This window comes from Gasterosteus aculeatus, chromosome 11, assembly GCF_964276395.1.
Source record: "Gasterosteus aculeatus chromosome 11, fGasAcu3.hap1.1, whole genome shotgun sequence".
Taxonomy (NCBI): Eukaryota; Metazoa; Chordata; class Actinopteri; order Perciformes; family Gasterosteidae; genus Gasterosteus; species Gasterosteus aculeatus.
Genome location: NC_135699.1, coordinates 13,840,996 through 13,861,275, shown reverse-complemented (window position 1 = coordinate 13,861,275; position 20,280 = coordinate 13,840,996). Strand labels below are relative to the sequence as shown.

The following is a 20,280-nucleotide window of genomic DNA, read 5'->3' as shown; positions in this document are numbered from 1 at the left end:
GAAGATAGGTGGAACCTGCTTGCTTACACAGTACATCAGTAATTTTACGTTGTGTTTTAGTTTATCAGTAAATTTACAGTTGTATGTTTTAGTTTATCAGTAAATTTACGGTTGTATGTTTTAGTTTATCAGTAAATTTACGGTAGTATGTTTTAGTTTATCATTAATTTACATTTGTATGTTTTAGTTTATCATTAATTTACAGTTGTATGTTTTAGTTTATCAGTAAATTTACGGTTGTCAGATCCCACACTTTACTTCAAGTGTACATGTTCAGCTACTGCAAAATCCTCTATTGAAAGAACATAATTTTTTTAATGAAATAGTTGTTGTTTTTATGATGAAGACTGTTTGTTCCGTTTAAAAAGAAAATAGTTGCTGAATTGTAGTTAATTTAGTCTATCTAACTATTGGCAGGCGTGACCACACAATCTTTCTTGACAATGAAAAGGTTCCGAATGTAAGAAACATCAAGTGTACTTTTAGTCGGCATTTTGAAGTGGGTGAAATTCAATGTGGCTCAATGTACATGAGGTTTGAGGTTTATTTATATTTTCCTCATTCCAAATGTTTGTAGCATTAGTACAGTATATTGTCCCTTTCGCCTAAATGATGAATCTTGCATAATTGGCTCAACTTGTTGTTTCTGAATGAGTTGCTTTAAATATTAAGCACTTAAAAAACGAGAGTCCGACAGTCATAGAGATGGAAACTCACGCAGCAATGGAAAGGTTGGCGGCAGACAGCGGGCTGACTTCGGCCACCTCCTTGGCTTTCTGCAGGGCGATCTTCTGACTGGCAGCCTCCTCTTCCTCCTGTTCATCCTTCACAGACAGATCAGAAAGGAAAAGCAAGAGACGGATGAGGTGCGATGTGAAGGAAACAGAAACAATACCTGGAGGGAGATGAGCATAAAACAAATGGTAAGGACATTTTAAATAAAGCTGGGCCGTAGGGTACCTTGGTCAGTTCCTGTGCGTTGGCTAAATTATCCACAGCGATGGCCAAGAACACATTCAGCAGAGTGTCTGATCACAGAGTTAAAGGGAACCCAACATGTATATTAGTGTTTATGCATCATTATGTGGGTTACAGAATTAGCTTTTCGAAGCTACACACACACACACACACACGCAAGTGTCAATATTTTTGTAAATACATTTGCATGGATGTGTGTTCAGTCTGAAGTGACGAAACAACAATTTAAAGCATATTTGCATTTTTGTAGCATTTTCACGGTCAAGGGATACAGTTGCCAAAAAGTGTGAGGACAATGAAGAAGACACTGAAGGCCATTCCCTTGTTGACTCCGCCCTGAGACTTGATGCCATCGTACATCACCACGTTCCAGTCCTCGCCAGTCAGGATCTAACACACACACACACACACACACACACACACACACACACACACACACACACACACACACACACACACACACACACACACACACACACACACACATTTGAGCAGTTTAATTACGATTCTGCTTTGAGTCAATATGCATTCTTTAAAAAGGCTCAAAACAACCCTCAGCCACATACAAATGCAACCTTTAGTACAATTCTGTTTTAGGACTAATGATATTTAAGAATTGAAAGTAGCATCCTACATTTTATCTCACTCCCTTGTGTGTAAATCCCCTTAAGTCCTTAAAGCGCTTTTGTCCTAATCCAACCCCCGTCTTCTCCCACTATTCCACTCCACCACCAGCATCTCCCCCCCCTTCACATCGTCTCCCCTGCTCACCTGGAACACTGTCATTATTGCTGCGGGGAAAGTATCGAAGTTGGTTGAAGGAGTGCCAGTTTCAAAATTAAACCTAGCAGGGGGTTAGAAAAAAGTGCTTTAGCAGAATATCAAATGAAAACCTTTAAAAGAGGAAGGAGAGGAGTATAGAGAGAGCATCCGAGGTAAAAGGAAACGGCACTGACTGTCCTCCGAAGAGCTGCATGCCCAGGAGAGCAAAGACAACTATGAAGAGGAAGAGCAGGAACAGCAAGCTGATGATGGACTTCATGGAGTTGAGCAGAGAGACGACGAGGTTACGCAAAGACGCCCAGTACCTGCAAAAAGGAAATGCGCTTGGATTGAGAGAAGTGTCCACTATCAGAAATTAAATAGAAACTACAATACAGTTGACTTACTTTGTGACTTTGAAAATCCTCAATAACCTGAGAGCTCGTAGGACACTGATGCCGAACGACGTGCCCGGCTGGATGATGGACCACAGCACTTCAAAAATACTACCACATATCACCTGGTACAAATACAGGCATAAGCAAGCATATGGTTAGTCATCAGAATTAGCAGTGCACATATCAGCAGATCAACTGTGTATTTTTGTTTCTGTGCGCGGTTATTTCCCACGTGTGCGTCTGCTCGCGAAATTGCGCCTTTGTGTGTTTATTTGTATCTTTGTGTAGTGTCCACGAGAGCTGTGGGACTCACAATGCAGTCGAAGCAGTTGAAGGAGGAGGTGAGGTAGGCCTGTTTCCCCAGGCCGTACATCTTCACCATCATCTCCGTCAAAAATATCCCCAGGAAGATTAATTCAGCAAAATCTACACGGAAGCAAGAAGGCAATAAGAAAAGGAGGAGAAGGAATGGAAAGAAGTATTTTAGCATGCATTTAAAATATGTTGTATTGCATTTTTTTTGCATTTAGTTTAATCTAAATAGATTGTTCCCATTTGTGTTTGTGGAAATATAATGTGGGCAGAATATGTGCTAGAGGAAGACACTGTGTTTGGATTTGCTTGTATTAACTGGTTGGGTCAGCTCTCTCATGGATTTAGTCACACACACCCACTCCCTTCCAGTAATCTGTGATGAGAGTATTTGTGCAGATAACCAGTGTACGCTCGCACAACGTATGCGTGTGTCCTCCTCCCTCCCACTCACATAGAAAATCTGACAGTGGATCTGGCTGGTCGTAGTGCACTACAGCCACACACAGAGTGTTCAGGCCCACCAAGCACAGCACGGTCCAGTAGAAGGGCTGGGACTTAACCACGTGGCGGATAAGGAAGCGTAGCCGCCGCTCCCGCCGCTTGAAATCTGATCCCTCCAGCTTGGAGCTTTTCAAGCTGGCGCGGGCAAAGGGTGACCCTGAAGCCAAGAACAAAGCAAAAGGTTCAATATTAGCTCGACGGTGACGCAAATACTAGTTCTTTGGCGACATTGTGATCCGTTGGTATCTTGGAGAAGCAGCGTCAGTTTCAGTCAGTTGACAAATCAATGTGCTTCCATGATACACAAATCTGACTGATCAGTCTGCTGATGCGAAGAGCAGGTCAGTACAACATCACTTCCACCAAAGCTTTTGCAGCTATTTAATAATTATTTGTTTTCCTTGTTGGAATACCCCCTTCTTCCTACTGTATACACTGCTATGTTACTGCAATTATTAACAAATCATTCATTTTCGGAAGCATCCGTGCTCAATGTAGCAGAGTGTGCTGCGCTGAGCAGCGTCTCCTGCAGTCCACATGTCATGAACATATACAACATAAGAGATTTTATTAAATTGCAAAAACTGGGAGCGATGTGTAGGTTGAGAAGGCTGGAGAAAGAGGGGTTAAGGAAGAGAAGGGAGGAGAAACGAAAGGTGAAAAGGGTAACGTGAGGAGAGAAGTGCCTTGCACCAGAGGAGAAGAGAGGAACGGAGGCTCAGGTAATGCTGATATGCAATATAAGAATCTGTATGTACCTTTGCCTTTGGGTGATGTGTTTGTGTGACACAGAGAGAGGGTATCTTACCGACTGCCAGGTCTCCCTCTCCTTCCTCCGGGTTCAGTAGCTCAGCTTTGCTCTTATGGTTCTTTGTGGCTCTTCTACGGGAGCCTAATGATAGAAGAGAACACACACACACGGGTGTTTAATCTATAACACAGCATTAGAGTTAGGCTCAATGCAATAATATTCTTTTTACAAATCCCTGCCGGGCATTCACAAACACCGTAAAAAAAAACAACCAAAGGAACAAATTCATACCATCGTATTCGTTTTCATTGTCATCATCCGCCAAGATGACCTCTTCTACAAAGCACATATGAAAAATGTTAATAGGCCACATGTAACACATGATTGATGACAACAATATCTAGCAACCTTTTGTTATCAACAATTCCTCATTTTATTTAAAACCTGGAAACAGTCCCTGGCCTGCACCTGTGCTCGCTGCTCATCCCTCCCATTTTAGCTTCCTTGTTTTCATGTAGATTATCTTTTCAAGAAGATCAAAGGTTCTGTGCTTTTTGTCTCCCGCTTTATCTGCTGCATCCCATGTCCGACCCTTCATTGGTCTTATCGTCTCTACATCTTTCCTGCCCTCAGCAGGTGAGTCAGAATAAAAAGAAAAGAGAGATAACGGAATGGACAACGCTGGTCTTCGCTATCCAACCATCACACAAGTGTCTTTAATCCTCACTACAGCAATATAAAACAAATCACTTGTATTTAACAATGAGCAGGTATTGGCTGTAATTCAAGTTTGTATTGCATTGTGAACCTACAATCTGAACATGCCTGATAGATTATTTAGGGGTATGGTAGTGAATTGTGATGTTAAGGCATCACAGTGCAATACAATTTCATTTAAATAGATAATTATAGGTAATTGTTTGTTGCAGCTGCTTCACAGAATCTTCATTCATAGAATTTTACTATGAAGTACCAACAGAAGGTGTTGAGTTGCTTTAAAAAAAATGATAACAAAATCACGTGCAATTTTTCAATGTGTGGATTGATCATCGAAAACGCAATTTGTGTTTTTTCTGTTTGTTTGTGTCTTTGTGTGTGAAAAAAATGGCCCACACGTGCAGTTTATTGCTCATACCAGCTTTGCAGATCCACTCCAGATAACCGTTGAGTTCCCTCTCGATCTGCTGCTGTCTTCTGAGCTTCATGAACTCACTTCTGTTCTCCACACGCTCCCTCTCTTTGGCAAACTCCCTTCGGACACACAAACGTGCACAAACACACACGCACACACCACATACATTTAAATGTTTCGAATGTAGCTACCTTTGCACTTTTTAGTTCAAACACCCTCTCACAAAAGACACACACACACACACTTACCCTGACAGTACACCCAGCACCAGGTTGAGCATGAAGAAGGAGCCAATGATGATGAGAGGGATGAAGTACATCCAGTTCCATGCACTCCCTGAGGCGTCGTTGCTCTGGAAACACACATGCACAAACATCCGACCAAGTTATGAATGATTTGCTCTGGGAATTTTTCCACAACTTATAATGAGCCAAGATTTGATGAACCTCGACATCCATCCATCCTTGCGTCTCCAGAACACCCACTATGAGGCCGTGAAACAGGCAAAGGTAGGACGGGTACAGCTGCATCAATCAACTGATGGCATACGGTTGCGGTCTGTTTGTGCAGTGCACAAGCGTCATTTATTAAGCCTCCCTGTCAAATTGCGGTGCATTTTACTAGCATAAAACAGTGTGGGTCTTGCTTACAAAGGAACGCAAAAATGTGTGCGTTTTTTTGTGAACAGGTCAGAAAACTGCTTGAAAGTAATCACCAAATGTCCAAAGTAAGAATTAGAACACATGTAGGTCAATGCAGTCAAAAGAGCTGTAGGAAATATAAACAACAGCAGGACCGACATGATTTTGCTTTAAGTCATCTCAATAAGTAAATGCATATCTGCCACTCTATTTAGCTGCTCGGTGCAGAGTAAATAATGTATACCGAATGCTTCGGCCCCTCCCTTTCTGCCTCTTCCATCCTGCTGTGCAGACTCCCGCCATTTTCTTTATTCACTCCTTGTTGTTTTCTCCTTTTGCATGCTTCTTTGAGGCCCTTTTCTCCTGCTCCCCCCCATGTCATCAATGTTGATGTTTCTTAATTATTACCTTCATTCCTATCTCTTTACCTCCTCCTTTCCTTCCGTTTTTTTGGGCCAATCTTTCCCTCCCGTCTCACCGCGCACTTGTTCTTTACCTCTACACCGGCTCTTCCCCGTTCCACTTTGCGCCCTACTTCTCACGGCCTCCTCCAACATCCCTCCATCTCCTCCTTCCACCAAACTCTTCTTCTTCCTGCGTGTGCGCTGGTATTGCCGCTGTGCACCGACTGAACCGCAGACCTTTTTTTTCCCTTCTCTACCATTAAACTTTCATCGCGTCCCTCCCCAGCATCTGCAAGAATAACTCGGACTGAACAGGTCCTTTTAAATATAGAGCAGCAACGGGAAGGAGGGACACGGGGAGAGGGAGCACAGAGTGAGAGGGAGCGACGGAAGGGAACAAAAGGAGGAAAACGACAACAGTAACACTCAAAGAGCCTGATCGATGTCTTCGGCATCTGTGATGACACTGTTAGAGACCTGGTACCCATTTCAAGGGCAGAATCAACCTTTTTTTTCTTTCTTTTTTTTTTAAATCATTGAAAATGATTCTTGATCGGTTCAGTGTTTTATTTGACATTCATTTCTTGGGGACGTTGCAGTACGTACGTAGTAGAGCAGGTCAGTCCAGCCCTCCATGGTGATACACTGGAAGACGGTGAGGATGGCAAACAGGATGTTGTCAAACTGTGTGATGCCGTAGTTGGGTCCCAGCCAGTACTGTCTACACATCGTGCCCTCCGGACACAGCCGCGACGGGGGCTCGGTCCCGCATGGGAACTCTTCTCGGATCTCCCCTGAACATGGGTGAAAGCAGGGGAGGTGTTTCGAAACAACCGATTAATTAGCCGCATGAACGTGAAAAAGACATTTGGCTGAGTATTAAAAGTCTGAACCAACAGGTTTTCATCGGGGCAAAGCGTTTAACGATCGACTGCGGCACAACCAAACACACTCGCTTACCTGTGTGATTGTCAAAGCAGGTGGTGTGGAATTTCCCCATGTAGAACTCCAGGCCGATGATGGCAAACATGAGGATGGCAAAGAAAAGAAGCAGGCCGATTTGCAGCAGAGGAATCATGGCCTTCATGATGGATTTCAGCACCACCTGTAAGCCTGGAGGACACAGTGTCGAGTTGTTATACGGCAATTTCAATGTTGATGTGTTGTCAACAAACACAGCAACGTGCTCCCTCCTCTCTCTTTTTATTTAGCAGTTAACCCCTTTAAAGAGAAACACCTTCATGTCCTCCACTGTCAGCTGGTCCTACTGAATGGAAGTGGTTCCATAATAACAACCATAGATTCGATACCTGTGGTCGCACAATAAACAAATGGAACATTTGGTATAATTTGATGTTGTTTTGTGTCAAAAGGTATACATAACATCACATATTATAATGGAACTCCAACTTGCTTTTCACAGGAAGCTCAGAGACTTTTATGATGAGTAAGCCCGGGTTTGCCTGTTCAGCCTTGTAGTGGCGTCCGGGCTATTAATAACACTGCAGTGCTGCTGGAACACTGCTGCCAGTATAACATTTAAAGAAGGAGCAGAGAAGTAACACTTTTGGTGGAACACTTTGGCTGCATTATGCAGAATAACACAGAAGCTGCATAAAACAGCTTCTTCCTGATATTTTGATCTTCTAATAAACTCGGGAAGGGGTCTGCACATACGAAAAAAGACAATTTCCTCAACTAAGGACAAAGAAAAATGTGAAAAGTCCTTATTTTCAATGTCAAATGAAGAGTTTTGACTTACTGGGAATGCCGGACACCAGTTTGAGGGGCCTCAACACTCGCACAGCCCTGAGGGTCCGCAAGTCGAAATCTGATCCCACGGTGGACAGGATCCTAGAGGGGTGGAGGATAAAAGCACAAAAGTGTGCAAGGGCAATCAATATTCAAGCGAGTCAAGCCTGTCAGTGTCAGTCAGCTGCACACACTTTTACACACACATACACACGCACACACACACACTTCAACAACAACAACACCCCACGCCAGGTCATTACAAGCAACTGTGTGAGCAGCGCATTTAAATCCTCTAAGAGCGGCGCTGATCAATAGAGCTGACAAGTGAAGTCGGACGGAGAAGTGTATCAGGACGATGGGCTGAAGGGACAGTGTTTCGTAACAGGGTCGGATGGGAATGGAGGAGCACGGGACAAAGAGAGCAGAGAGAAGATTGAGGGACAAAGAGGAAGGTTAGAGCGGAGAGATAGTCGGAGAGTTGCTGAGTTGCTCGTTTCCGCCTAGTTTTATTCGCGGTACGTTTAAGGCGTTTTCGTCTCGCCGGGCTGCCGAGTAAACGTGACGGCATGTGTGTCACGGCACCTGTAGCTCACCTTCTGGATGAAGACTCGTAAACGGCGTGTGAGTGCGTTTCTTCAAATGGTTAAGATGTTCCTTTGTGCCGCCAGACTTGCAGTCAGTTCCCGAGTCTGACGCACGCTGTGAATCATCCTTCTTCCCACTTCCCTCTCTCTCTCCCTCTCTGTTTCCGTCTCTCTGACACATTTCCACTTTCCTCTGCTTCGCTAAGAGCCCCAGTGACACAGCAGAGCCTTCAGCGGGGGTTTGAAGTCAGTCTGCTTGGCTTGCAAACCCACGAGAACGGCATGAAGGGAGCAGTATCAGTGACCCAGGATCTGTGGGTGAACGCTGTATCGAATTACCAGGAAGCCCCCACCCAGTGGTATAGGTGCTCCATCCCTGTAGGCCGGGGTCCTTGTAATGACATTGTGTGATATCCAATGCCTCACCAGAGGCTGACTTGTAACTGAGAGGTCCCTGGTTTGGTCACGAGGCAAAACTTTGATTCAGCCGCGTGTGTGGTTGATAAATGATGGCAACTCACATTTTACGGTATGTAAAGCCAATTGGTTACTAAGAACAGTGCTGTTCAGAACTGCCAAATATACTGTGTGTCTGAGAGATTCTAGAAACAGTTATCATAACAAAAAAAGTCAAATATAGTCTAGAATATATACACCTTCAAGTGTTCAAGTGATTTCCTTATGCTTCATGTACTTTGAAATATTCTTTTATTTTCAGTGAAGCAGGTAAAGAGTTTTGCTCAAGAGGATTCACATTAGCTTAGAAGATGCTCGGCAGCAGGGAACGCTGCAGCAATGCAACACAGCGTGGCAAAAGAGAGAGAGAGGAAAGTGATGTATGAACGGCAGGAGAAATGCGTCTTGTGTTGTACGAGGGGAAAGAAAGACAATAAACAGAAAAGGGAGAAATGATGAATGAGAATATATTCAGACAGGGAGCTCAGTGCAGAATGATAATTGATATTATGGTCAGTGAGCCGTGTAATTTCCACGTTGGAAATGTTGGGACTTACAGTATTATGCCTGAAGCATCATTTCATTCCTTTCTATGGGTGTGGATGCATATGTGGAGGAACGGTTTAATACTGCTGACAGAGGAAGTTCCTCACTGCGTGCAGAAATCAACACTCACGCACACGTTTTGTGTTGTGTAAATCTGCACAATTGAGAATGCAATGCAGAAGCCATCTGAGAAAAGTTACATGCAATTACACGTGTAAACTGGACTATGGTTATATTTAAAATAAAAAAAGATGAAGACAATGATGATGATGATAATAATAATAAACCAAGAATTCAGTTTCTAAACAGCATCCAGCGTCACAAAAAGTGTCAAGCCGATGAGGCGGTTCGTCATTCACACCGTCTCCACGGTTACTGGGCCCTTTCTCATTCATAAGTGTTTCCATGGCAACAGGGACCTCGGCTCATTGATAGAATCTCTGTATCACCTTGGTAACAAGGCCAAGGGAGGAGCCTGATTGATTGTTTTTTTTCCTGCCTCTCTCCCGTCTCTAATGTAAATGGATCACAACACACAGAATAAAAACCCACTTATACAGGCAAATACAGAAAATCACATACACACACATCTGCTCAATCCATGCATAGATGAAACATTTTGAGTGTGCAGCATTTTATTCACATATGTACACTAGAAACTAGGTCATTGGGAATAACCAGACTGGGACACGGATGCTACTTAGAGCACATATTATAAACTTGAACCAAATACAGACACAGGTAAACACAACTAAACTGTAAGCAGATGTCGCACAGTCACATTAAGCACTTCTGATGTGCCACAATCTCCCCACTGACCCATTCCCATCGGACCCCAACACATTATACAAACACAATCTTTTTTCCTCGCTCTCTCCGCCTGCTTTCCTGCTGACTTCAGCTAAATGTGGCCAATTATATCTGTGCACATCATTCACCAAGTCGCTTCATCTGTTCTCTATCTCTCACTTTTCTTGTCTCGAATGTGGCATCTGCTGTTCACGATCTCTACAAAATGCATTTTATTCTGCAAGACTTCCAGTGAGCATGATTTCACAATCCTTCTAAAAGGATTGGGGTGGTTAAAAAAAGGGTCGCTAAATCTCTCTTGCACCCCCTTCTCCCCCCCCCCCCCCCCCCCCCCCGTACCACTGGTGTCTAATAAAAAGAACCTGAACAAGGGTGTAAGAAGGAAGATGCAATGCAAAGCACGACTGTAAACTCTGGTTAATTGGACTAATAATCGATAGTGGGCATAAAAAACAACTAGCTTATTCCCAGGGCCAAATCTCTCAGGTAATTTATTACAGCAGCGCGCACACATACACACACACACACACACACACACACACACACACACACATAACACTTGGGAACTGAAACAAGGGTGAACACAAATCCACTGACATCCAATAAGGTCGGGGATTGAATAGCTAATCTATTCAGACATGTTACGTGCCATTTGCGTATTTATCTTCTTATGTGTCATGCAGGCAAGTGCACTAGGATTGAGTAGAAAATGGAAAGGGATGTTTGAAGAGGAAATGTGTGTGTGTCTGAGTGTGTGTGTGTGTGTGTGTGTGTGTGTGTGTGTGTGTGTGTGTGTGTATTGCGTGTGTGTTATCAAAGGTTTTGTCCAGGGGTGGATGGAAAGGCCAAGTAGTCTTTCATCTTCAAAGAGCAGCACTGCCAAAAACACGAACCCCATTCATGGAGAGAGCACAACAAAGCGCGTGTGTGTGTGTGTGTCCGGGTGTAAAATGCATTGACTTCAGTTGTTGTGCATAATGTATCATGGGAATGTATAGTACGTGTGCTGTAAGTAACAACAAAGGACGCAGAGACGAAGGCCACTAGTTGTGTTGTATGAATTTGCTTACATTGCAGAACGCACGCATCGTTTTCTTCTTCTTTTTTTTTGTTATTGGCGCAAAATAGTGCACTCATATTACAATACATTTTTCACAAACGCAGACATGGAGCGCCAATTCTATTCTCAGACCGTCTCGTCTATTGTTCAGAGGAATACTAGAATGTCAGAACACTATAAAATATTGCTAATGTAACCTAAAGACGGTCTTAGGAGCCTCCAGCAACAAAGCAATGGCCACTTAAAACAGGAAGTGATCTGAAGCTTCAAACATTAACCACGGGTCACATTACAGGCTCGACTCTCACCTCGGCATTGACTATGACAATATTACCCGCTTGCATGTTGGATCACCATCTCCACCAGAACACTATTATACTGCTGTGTCATGCTTGCTTAGAGTTTTTCACTGTCCAAACAGAAGGGGGGAGGAGGGGGAGGGGGATCATGTGAGAAGTTTTCAGGACTGCCTCACCTCCTTCTGCTCTACCTCTCCTATGTCCTCTCCTATTTCCTGGGGTTTCGTTACGTTATTAAAGCAAAGGGACTCACTGCCGTATGCTGCGTGTGTGTCTTTGTGTGTGTGTGTGTGTGTGTGTGTGAGTCAATAGCGTCAATAGTTTCCCTCATGCATTACCAGAAAAAACGACGCAAAGCTCTCCAAATTACTGCCTGCATGAACACAAACATGCAACAATCAGCCCGAGCTGATGGTACCACTGCTGTGTGTGATGGTCGGGTGGCAAACTGCTGTCAAAATGTATAGTGACTTCCTCAATGCTTTGCTGCAAAAAGTTGGTCGAAAAAACAGGACAAACAAGACATCCAGGCTTTAAGTGTGTCGATACAATCTGAAACCGGAATTAAAAGGCCATTCTTAAGCTTTGTGAAATGTATTGTGGCCGTATCAGCAATTAATGCTGACTAACCGGTCCCTAATGCAATCACAGGCATGTAAATCACATTGATCACTGGACAAAACTACCCCCGTACATAAGCAACAGTATGACACCGCCAAGTCACTTGGCCATATGGATGGACGGATCAATAGAAAAAACACAACCATCTGGCATGGCTGAATCAGGGTATCTTTTCATCTTCACTGACACATGAAGCCCTTTGTATGTATCTGCACACAATGGTTTTGCTCATCATCCCTTTTTTAGTTGTGTGAATCCAATTTGTTATCTATTTTCTCCCGTCCTTCGTCCCAATAGTCCCAATGCTGCAGTTAAGAAGTGTCCAAATAACAACTGAAGTCCTCTTTTATGTTACAGCTATTTTACTGTAAACGCCTGGTTTCTCTTTCCCCTTTCTGACTGCTACAGACACCCGCGCCTTTTTGTCCGTCCTTGCTTCGTACCTTCTGTCCAATGGCTCTTCCCTCTCTTTCGTGCCCCCCCCCTTCCTCCCAACGCCCTCCTTCCCTGAGTATAGTGTGGTGACATTTGTTCTCTACCCAGGCTGCTGGCTGCCTGCAGTTCCGCTCTGTGATCCGACCGCTGCCTTTCCCAGAATGGGGCCATTCATTAAGGCCGGGGAGCAGAGACACAACACACACACACACACACACACACACACACACACATCTACACATCTACACTAGCCGTGATTTATTCGGGATTCTCACTCTTTTCTAGTGATCGTTTCGCGGAACTCGTCCATTTGCAGCGATGATGTAGCAGGTGCAACAGACAGGGATTGAGCCACAGGCTAATTTGTTCCTGTCTGCGCAAGTCTGATTTAGTGTTGAGAGCGTTTCTACAACATAATCGAGAGCAGCCTTTTTACAAATACCCACTCCATAAACTACCATTTGAACGTTAGTATGATCCCGACCATAAATTGCGTCTTTCAGACGACAATGCTTTCTGTTTCGGAGAGCTGTGATAGATACTCAAGGAAGAAGAATAACGTTGACAGGATTTTCCAGGACTTTTTCTCTCATTTTTATGCGTTTTCAATGTTTTCTCTGCTGGTCAATTGCTTGCCACTCACCCTGTGAGCACCACCACGAAGTCCATGACGTTCCATCCATTCCTCAGGTAGGAGTTCTTGTGGAAGGCGAAACCTAGTGCCAGAATCTTTATTCCTGACTCAAAACAGAAGATCCCGATGAAGTACGGCTCTGTGTCATCCTGAGGAGGAGAGAAACATTGGTCAGCACTGTAGGCCTGATGATGATGATGGTGCGTGCGTGCTGTATGGCGCCCGTTTAACGTACCAGGCGCTCAGACAGCGGCGTCTTGTCCCCATCAGGCAAATGTTGTTCCAGAGCCAAGACGATGCAGTTGGCAATGATGGTGGCGAGAATCATCCACTCAAATGGAGTGAGGAAGGTCAGTCAAGGAACAAACACAGTCTCCACAAGGTAAACAGTTCACATGCTAATATTGCTGAAGAAAACAGTACAGTAGTGCAAATCGGAAAGGTTAAATAAATTAACGCAGTTACAATTACTGAAATTGAAATGAGTCCGTTACTCGCGTTACTCTCTTTTGTGACGCGAAGCGGAGGGCCGGCAAATAGTAAGTAAATAGCTGCCTGTCAGCACCAAATAGCTGGGGCCACCAAACGTTGTGTGTCTCAGAATAGTCGCCGTACGTGCACGTAAACAGCATCGCGTCGCTCATGACGAAAGAGCGAAGGCCCGCGGATGCTGCAGGCGCCGCTCCACGCAAACAACCACGGCTCCACTTTACACGGACCGCAGTGCAGCCGATAAACCGGGCAGAGCTGAGTAGATTGATTGCTCGCTATGTTGAAGATGAGATGCATCCTGTCAACTGTCGAGTCAGTTGCCTTCAGGCAAATGCCTGAAACTGTTATTTTGTATGAAGTTAAGTATTAAAAAGGACTTTTGTACTATTGCTTGATTTGAAGGCCTGTTGCCCTGTTGATTACAATAAATAGGTCTAAAAAATATGTTTATTGTGTTTGACTGTTCAGTACTATTTATATTCATTACATTTAAAAAGCAAAGCAAAAGTTCCTTTCCAGATTAACTAATTACTTTTGATACACAGTAACTGGTAAGTAATTCAATTACCTTTAAAAGAAGTAACTAGTAACTGTAACTAAATACTCATTTTCAGTAACTTGCCCAACACTGGACCATGATGAAGATGAAGCCAGCGGACAAGCAGAATGAATTATTTTGCTCATGAACAAAAGAACAATTTCCTAGTTGATGTGCAGATTCATGCAGCAAAATCGAAACGTAAACCCTGCGTACGATGTGGCACGGTGGCAAAGAATGTGACTTCAGAGAGTGTGAGCGATTCAGACGGCGGCTCAAAGGGACCGGTGGCCTCTCTGTTGCTGTTGCTGCCTATTTACATCTACACACACACACAAGTCATCATTATGAGTCAGTTAAATATGCTAAGTGTATGTTCCGGTAACACTACCGCCCACGCGGACAAACAAATGCACAGACACACACACACAGACACACACACACACAAACATTAAAGTGTGTAATAGCTTGCCTGGACACTGGGTGCGATTTAGTGTGACATCGGCGCTTGTCTCTCCGTACACAACGTCTAAGGGGCTTGTTCAGAGAGGGAGAGACGAAAAAGGAGCAGACGGTGTGTGTCAGTGTAAATCTAATTGTGTTTCTCTCTCTCTCTCACCAGCACACATACACACACTGTGGCGGTCTCCTTAAATCAATCTCCATGTCTCGTTAAGGTCACAAGATGAATAGGTACATTTAAAGGGTAGAGAGAGCGAGAGACAGAGTGACAGAGAGAAATAATGCAAGAGCGAATATGTGGAGGAGATGACGAGTGAGCGAGAGAAAGGGAGGAGGACGAATGTAGGGAGGACATGTGAGAGCGAGTAATTAATGATGTTACTCTGTGTACATATCTTCAACACGTGGAGTAGAAATACACATTTTGACTAGACAAACAAATCCACCCGGTCCCTTTTCTACTGCACCCTACACTCTGTCACCTGGTCTTTCTCCTCTTCCTCGCCTTCTTCATACTTGACTGCCTACTTCGGGAGCCGTCATTCCCTTGGTAGAAGGGAGGAACTGAACGACGAGGCTATTTATGGAAACATACATACATCATGTGTGCATGTGGAACACGTCCGTTACATCTGAAAAGCGGCTCAAGCCTGGTCCAAACCTTGTGTGTGTGTCTTTGTGTGACCGCTCTCTACGCACACGCGCATTTATCAGAACACCCAGGGCACCACTCAATTAGCCCTCCTGCCCCCCAGCAGCGAGTGTGTACAAATGTCAGTGTGTGTTCATGTATGCATGCGTGAAATGGTGAGAAAGTTGAAGGTGTAGTTGTTGAAAAAAGGGAACGACAGAAAGAAGGAGTCAACTAAGGGGACACAGAGGAGAGGAGGAGGGACAAAGGGACGAATGTTGTGTATTAGAAATGCTCCCCAAGTGGGATGACTGTTCTATGTGTCCGTGTGTGTGCGTGTGTGTGTGTGTGTGTGTGTGTGTGTGTGTGTGTGTGTGTGTGTGTGTGTGTGTGTGTGTGTGTGTGTGTGTGTGTGTGTGTGTGTGTGTATGGGTGGGTGTGTGAGGGAGAGTGATGATCACTTGGCACATTTTGTCCCTGCATTATGTTTCCATTATGTTCCTCACTGACTATATATAGCAACGTGACAGAGTTAAAGGGAGGAACTGGGGGAGAGAGAGAGAGATGTGAATATGTTGTACCGTCTCCATTCTCCCTCCGTCATCGTTCTAATATCTTCTTTGTCCTCAGTCTTGCTCTCCCTCTCTCTCTCTCTCTCTCTCTCCCCCCACTCTCTCTCTCTCTGTGGTTTTGCATATGCATTTTATTTATCAGGTGTATGTGCGTGTGTGTGTGTGTGTGTGTGTGTGTGTGTGTGTGTAAACACTGTAATGAGGACAGTAGGTGGAGAAGTCTCGCCCCTCAAAGTAAAACCTGCAGCCAAACTGAACACGCACAGGTCTGCTGGCCTTTCCTTCACCTTGTCCGTCACCCTCCATACAGTCTGTCTCTCTCTCTCTCTAACTTCTCTCCTCCTCAGTGAAGCTCCTGGTCCTCACTGATACATTTCTCTCTCCATCTGCCTGATAAGCCCCCCCCTCTATCTCGCTCTCTCTCGTTCCTCTGTGCTTTCATATCTCTCGCCTCTCTGTCTCTCCCACTTTGTTGCATCTCTCCTGAGTTTACCTTTCCCTCAGTGAGCCCCCCCCCCCCCCCCTCTCCCTCCCTCCCTCCCATCCGTCCTCCCCATCTCTACCGTGCCATCTCCACTCAATATTGAATGAGAAGACGCGTCAGCAAAAGCACGAGGACACACCGACAGCGAGGAGAGAGGAAAAAAACAACAAAAAGGCTGGAGAGGTGGGGGGGTAGAGAGGTAGGACAGCAGGAAGGAGAGAATCTGTCCTGTGGGCGCAGAGTGGCGAGGGAATAAAAGGGAGAGAGCGGGCGGGGAGGAAAACAGCAGCGAGGAAGAGAGAAGGACAGAGACGAAGAGCACAGGAGTGCTGAACGAGGGATGAAGCCAAAGAATTACGGAGCGCTGAGAGCATTGCGGCATTTTCTTCTTTTGAGCCGTGCGTATGCTGCGTGGAAAGTAGGTTAGTGGTGGAACACACGCAAATGTATGGAGAGAGGGAGAGGGAGAGAGGGAGGGATGGGGTGGAAGACCATACATCATACTTTCGCATGGAGTACGAATGTGACACACTGCATTAAATGATTGCAGCATAACGTCCACGTCTCGACACGCACTCCTGCGCCAACACGCACGTACGTTCTCTTCGCACATCTTAGCCCTTAAATCTGCAATGTGGCGAGCTTGAAGGAACACGCCGCCCCCGTAACGTAGCCCCCGCGTAGCCGCGCCTCTCTCCGCCCCATCCACACGCGTGTCACATTGTCTGTGCGTGCACAGTGCACACAGTTTCATATGTGCACTAAACACACACACACATAGACCAACAGTAGAATTCACTTCCCACACTTGGGAACAGGCTGGTTTGCCAACAGAGCCCAGACCAGCTGCTGCCCTTTAGGAAGGTGCCAGCCTACCTATTAATAAAACCCAGCATAACAGCACGGGCCCTTCTCACGCAGGCGCTCACTAGTCGGTTTGTGTAAAACCCAACTTGTTATTTGGTAACTGTAATGCATTCACTTGAAATGTTTGCCCAAATAAAATTACTTTTATTTATCGCATTGCTTAATGGTACTTAAGGGGCCTCTGATATACTACGTTAAAAAACTATTGTCAACATACATCAGACATGAATGCACTTTGATCGCGCTGCATGTGAATACGCTTAAGAAGAAAGAAATAACTTCCTTTTTCATTCTCTCCCTCGCTCTTTCTGCCCTGTTACATTATGCAGCAGAGCACTGGCAGGGAAGCTCAAATGATTACTTCATTTTCTTGTGATTTTTCCCTTGGAAGCACCGATTTGATGAAATGAATGGGATTAAGCACTGTGTTTGAGAATGAGACCTATCTAGCCAAATGATTTTAATAATCAACGGTTAAAGCGCCTCATTTGATTCCCGCATCATACATTTTCAATAGACTCAATAGAAATCACGGAAAAGTTACTCTTCGTATTCAAATAAAGTCACATGAAGTCTACACTACTTAATATGGAGTCTATATTCTGAGTGGAATCAACTATGATTCACATATATTCGTTCCAGACTGATACCAGCTTGCTTGTGTCTCCCTACAGTATACTCATTTGGAAAAAAAGCAACCGCGATAGAGAAGCAATATATAAACATATATATTAAATATTGCCTCAAAAACAAAATAGGATTTTTGCAGCAACTAAAAGCATAAATAGACCAGTTATCAAACACGATGAAAACTACACCAAACCCATTCCTCAGTTCAATGTCTTTAAGGCCAGTTGAGTCCTGCTTGGTCTCCCTCAGTCTGATCCAGCATCAATCAGTGTGTATCGTATGCACACACACACACACACACACACACACACACATATACGTGTGTCGCCCACTGCTGCTGCCTGTTTATCCCCACACCATATGCCGTCTCTCTATCTCACCCCTGCCACTGCCTCACCCCCATATTGCAGAGTTGTCACTTTGCACAAGATGCTGACGTGGTTTGTGAGAGAGAGAGAGAGAGTGTGTGTGTGTGTGTGTGTGTGTGTGTGTGTGTGTGTGTGTGTGTGTGTGTGTGTGTGTGTGTGTGTGTGTGTGTGTGTGTGTGTGTGTGTGTGTGTGTGTGTGTGTGTGTGTGTGTGTGTGTGTGTGTGACTGTGTGTGACTGTCTGCGCGGTGGGCTGTGTGCAGAATATCCGCGCGGCATGTGACATCTCTCACACGGGCTGTGTGTTGGGGCGGCGGCGCGGTGCAAACGCGTGTCGGCGGACCTGACGGCACCTGCTGATCCAGCAGTGTGCGCTTTGCCTGCTCCTCGGTGCGTGTTTGTGAAGGCGGAGCCAGCGTGATTTGTCAAGTAAAAGCCGCAGCACGTGACTAAAGAGCACAGGCTTAAACATATGTATTCGAAAAGGAAAAATCAATCCATGGCAGGCTCTCTATTTTTCTTACTCTCCACAAATCAGAATGCCCAAAAATAGCTGGGCCCCACGTCACTGCACCCCTCACACACACACACACACACACACACACACACACACACACACACACACACACACACACACACACACACGCATTCTAAAAGAAAGGGGGATGAGGAAAAATGTTGAGGTTAAAAGCAGAGGGAGAAACAAAGGACAATGAGAAAGAAGAAAATATGATCTTCTATTCGTACTGTAATGTAATGTATAATGTACTGTATTCATGTGTATACAGTAAAGAAGTGAATGGAATCAGAGAGGATGTGCGATCATCTCTTCCTGCTGGCTTAAAGTGCACTCTCTGCAATTCTGAAAAATGTGAATAAAAGATCAATTTGCTTCACGAGTCAACAGGAAGGAAGAGAGACAGAGATGATAGAAGAGATTCTTCCCGACCCGCATCAGTGTTACTCGGTGTTGCACCTTTATGCAGGAACAATGTGGGAAGACAAACTGATTTATTACAGTAAAACACACACTCACACACACACACACAGGCGACGCTAAGATAAACCAATGTGGTGCTAATGAGCAATATTACATTAAGCCAAGTTATGAAGATGTAGCTGTTTAAACGGATGTGGGTATCTTCTATAAGATGAAAACTGTTTTGTTATCCTTCAGAATGATTTTGCTAATGAAAAACACATAATGATAAAAATAAAAGGTATTGTCCAAGTGTAAAAAAACAATGAAAATAGATTAGTTTAGTTCTTGTGTGTGTGTGTGTGTCTGCACATGCAATCCCCCTTGCTGAGATCTGCCCGTGAGGATACAGACAGTCTAAGGTATGAGGAAGGCAGATTGCAGGACACATCACCTACATTATGAGCAAACTAAACTAGACGAGACTCACGCCTGTCAGGAGCTGCTGCAAAGTATCCCCCCAAAACCACCAACAAATGCTTCAAATTAGCATCGCACAGGGCGGAAGCGGCTAATTAGAACGAGCACACGCTGCAGCGGAGCGGAGCCGGCGGGGCAGCAGTGGCAGGCAGGAGGGAGAGGAAGGAATGATGGATTGCCTTTGAGCCAGAGACAAAAAGTACAGGTAGCGAAACGCCAGATGAGACGCACAACCTCAGCTGCTCAAAGCAACGACCGCTTTGTGTTAAATGATTTACATGCTGACAGGCCGTTTGATCCTCTCCCTCTCTCTCTCTCTCTACATCGTTTTGCATTTGTGTCTCCCCCTCTCTATAATGTCTCTGTCTTTCTTTCCGTCCCTCCGTCGTCCATCTCAGTGTACTTTCTCTCTCCCCCGGCTGCACGTTGGAAGCGGAGAGGGAACAGCTCTATGCCTCATCTCCTCCAATCGTCCCTCCTCTGCTTTAGAGAAGCTCTTATCCCATGCAGAACTACCTACCTACCAGAACTACTACTTCATTTATCGCCCAAACACACGTACTTTGCTCCGTGATGATGCCGTAAAACGTGCTAACAATCAGTTCCTAACGTCACCCGGAGACCATTTTTTCCCTCTTTTCAAGGTATTTTTAGGCTGGCCTGGCGGGAAGGATGGAGACTCGCGGATGTGACCAGATGGATGAGATCAGCATGTACTGTAAGAGTGTGTGTGTGTGTGTGAGAGAGTGTGTGTGT

General features: G+C 44.8%; 1 protein-coding gene across 11 annotated transcripts in view; it reads right to left on the bottom strand.

The window, feature by feature from the left end:
• cacna1aa (calcium channel, voltage-dependent, P/Q type, alpha 1A subunit, a) overlaps positions 1-20,280 on the bottom strand; it is a 64,337-nt gene that overhangs the window by 37,327 nt on the left and 6,730 nt on the right. For all 11 annotated transcript variants that reach the window (XM_078083923.1, XM_078083929.1, XM_078083932.1 and 8 more), the window contains exons 2-18: positions 13,318-13,424; positions 13,092-13,231; positions 7,645-7,736; positions 6,843-6,995; positions 6,489-6,676; positions 5,086-5,189; positions 4,841-4,956; positions 3,997-4,041; positions 3,763-3,846; positions 2,905-3,111; positions 2,452-2,564; positions 2,148-2,260; positions 1,935-2,066; positions 1,750-1,822; positions 1,251-1,368; positions 961-1,028; positions 718-824 (exon numbers count right to left, since the gene is read on the bottom strand). In XM_078083923.1, coding sequence (XP_077940049.1) covers positions 718-824; positions 961-1,028; positions 1,251-1,368; positions 1,750-1,822; positions 1,935-2,066; positions 2,148-2,260; positions 2,452-2,564; positions 2,905-3,111; positions 3,763-3,846; positions 3,997-4,041; positions 4,841-4,956; positions 5,086-5,189; positions 6,489-6,676; positions 6,843-6,995; positions 7,645-7,736; positions 13,092-13,231; positions 13,318-13,424 — 1,960 coding nt within the window. The remainder of the gene's footprint in view (positions 1-717; positions 825-960; positions 1,029-1,250; positions 1,369-1,749; positions 1,823-1,934; positions 2,067-2,147; positions 2,261-2,451; positions 2,565-2,904; positions 3,112-3,762; positions 3,847-3,996; positions 4,042-4,840; positions 4,957-5,085; positions 5,190-6,488; positions 6,677-6,842; positions 6,996-7,644; positions 7,737-13,091; positions 13,232-13,317; positions 13,425-20,280) is intronic.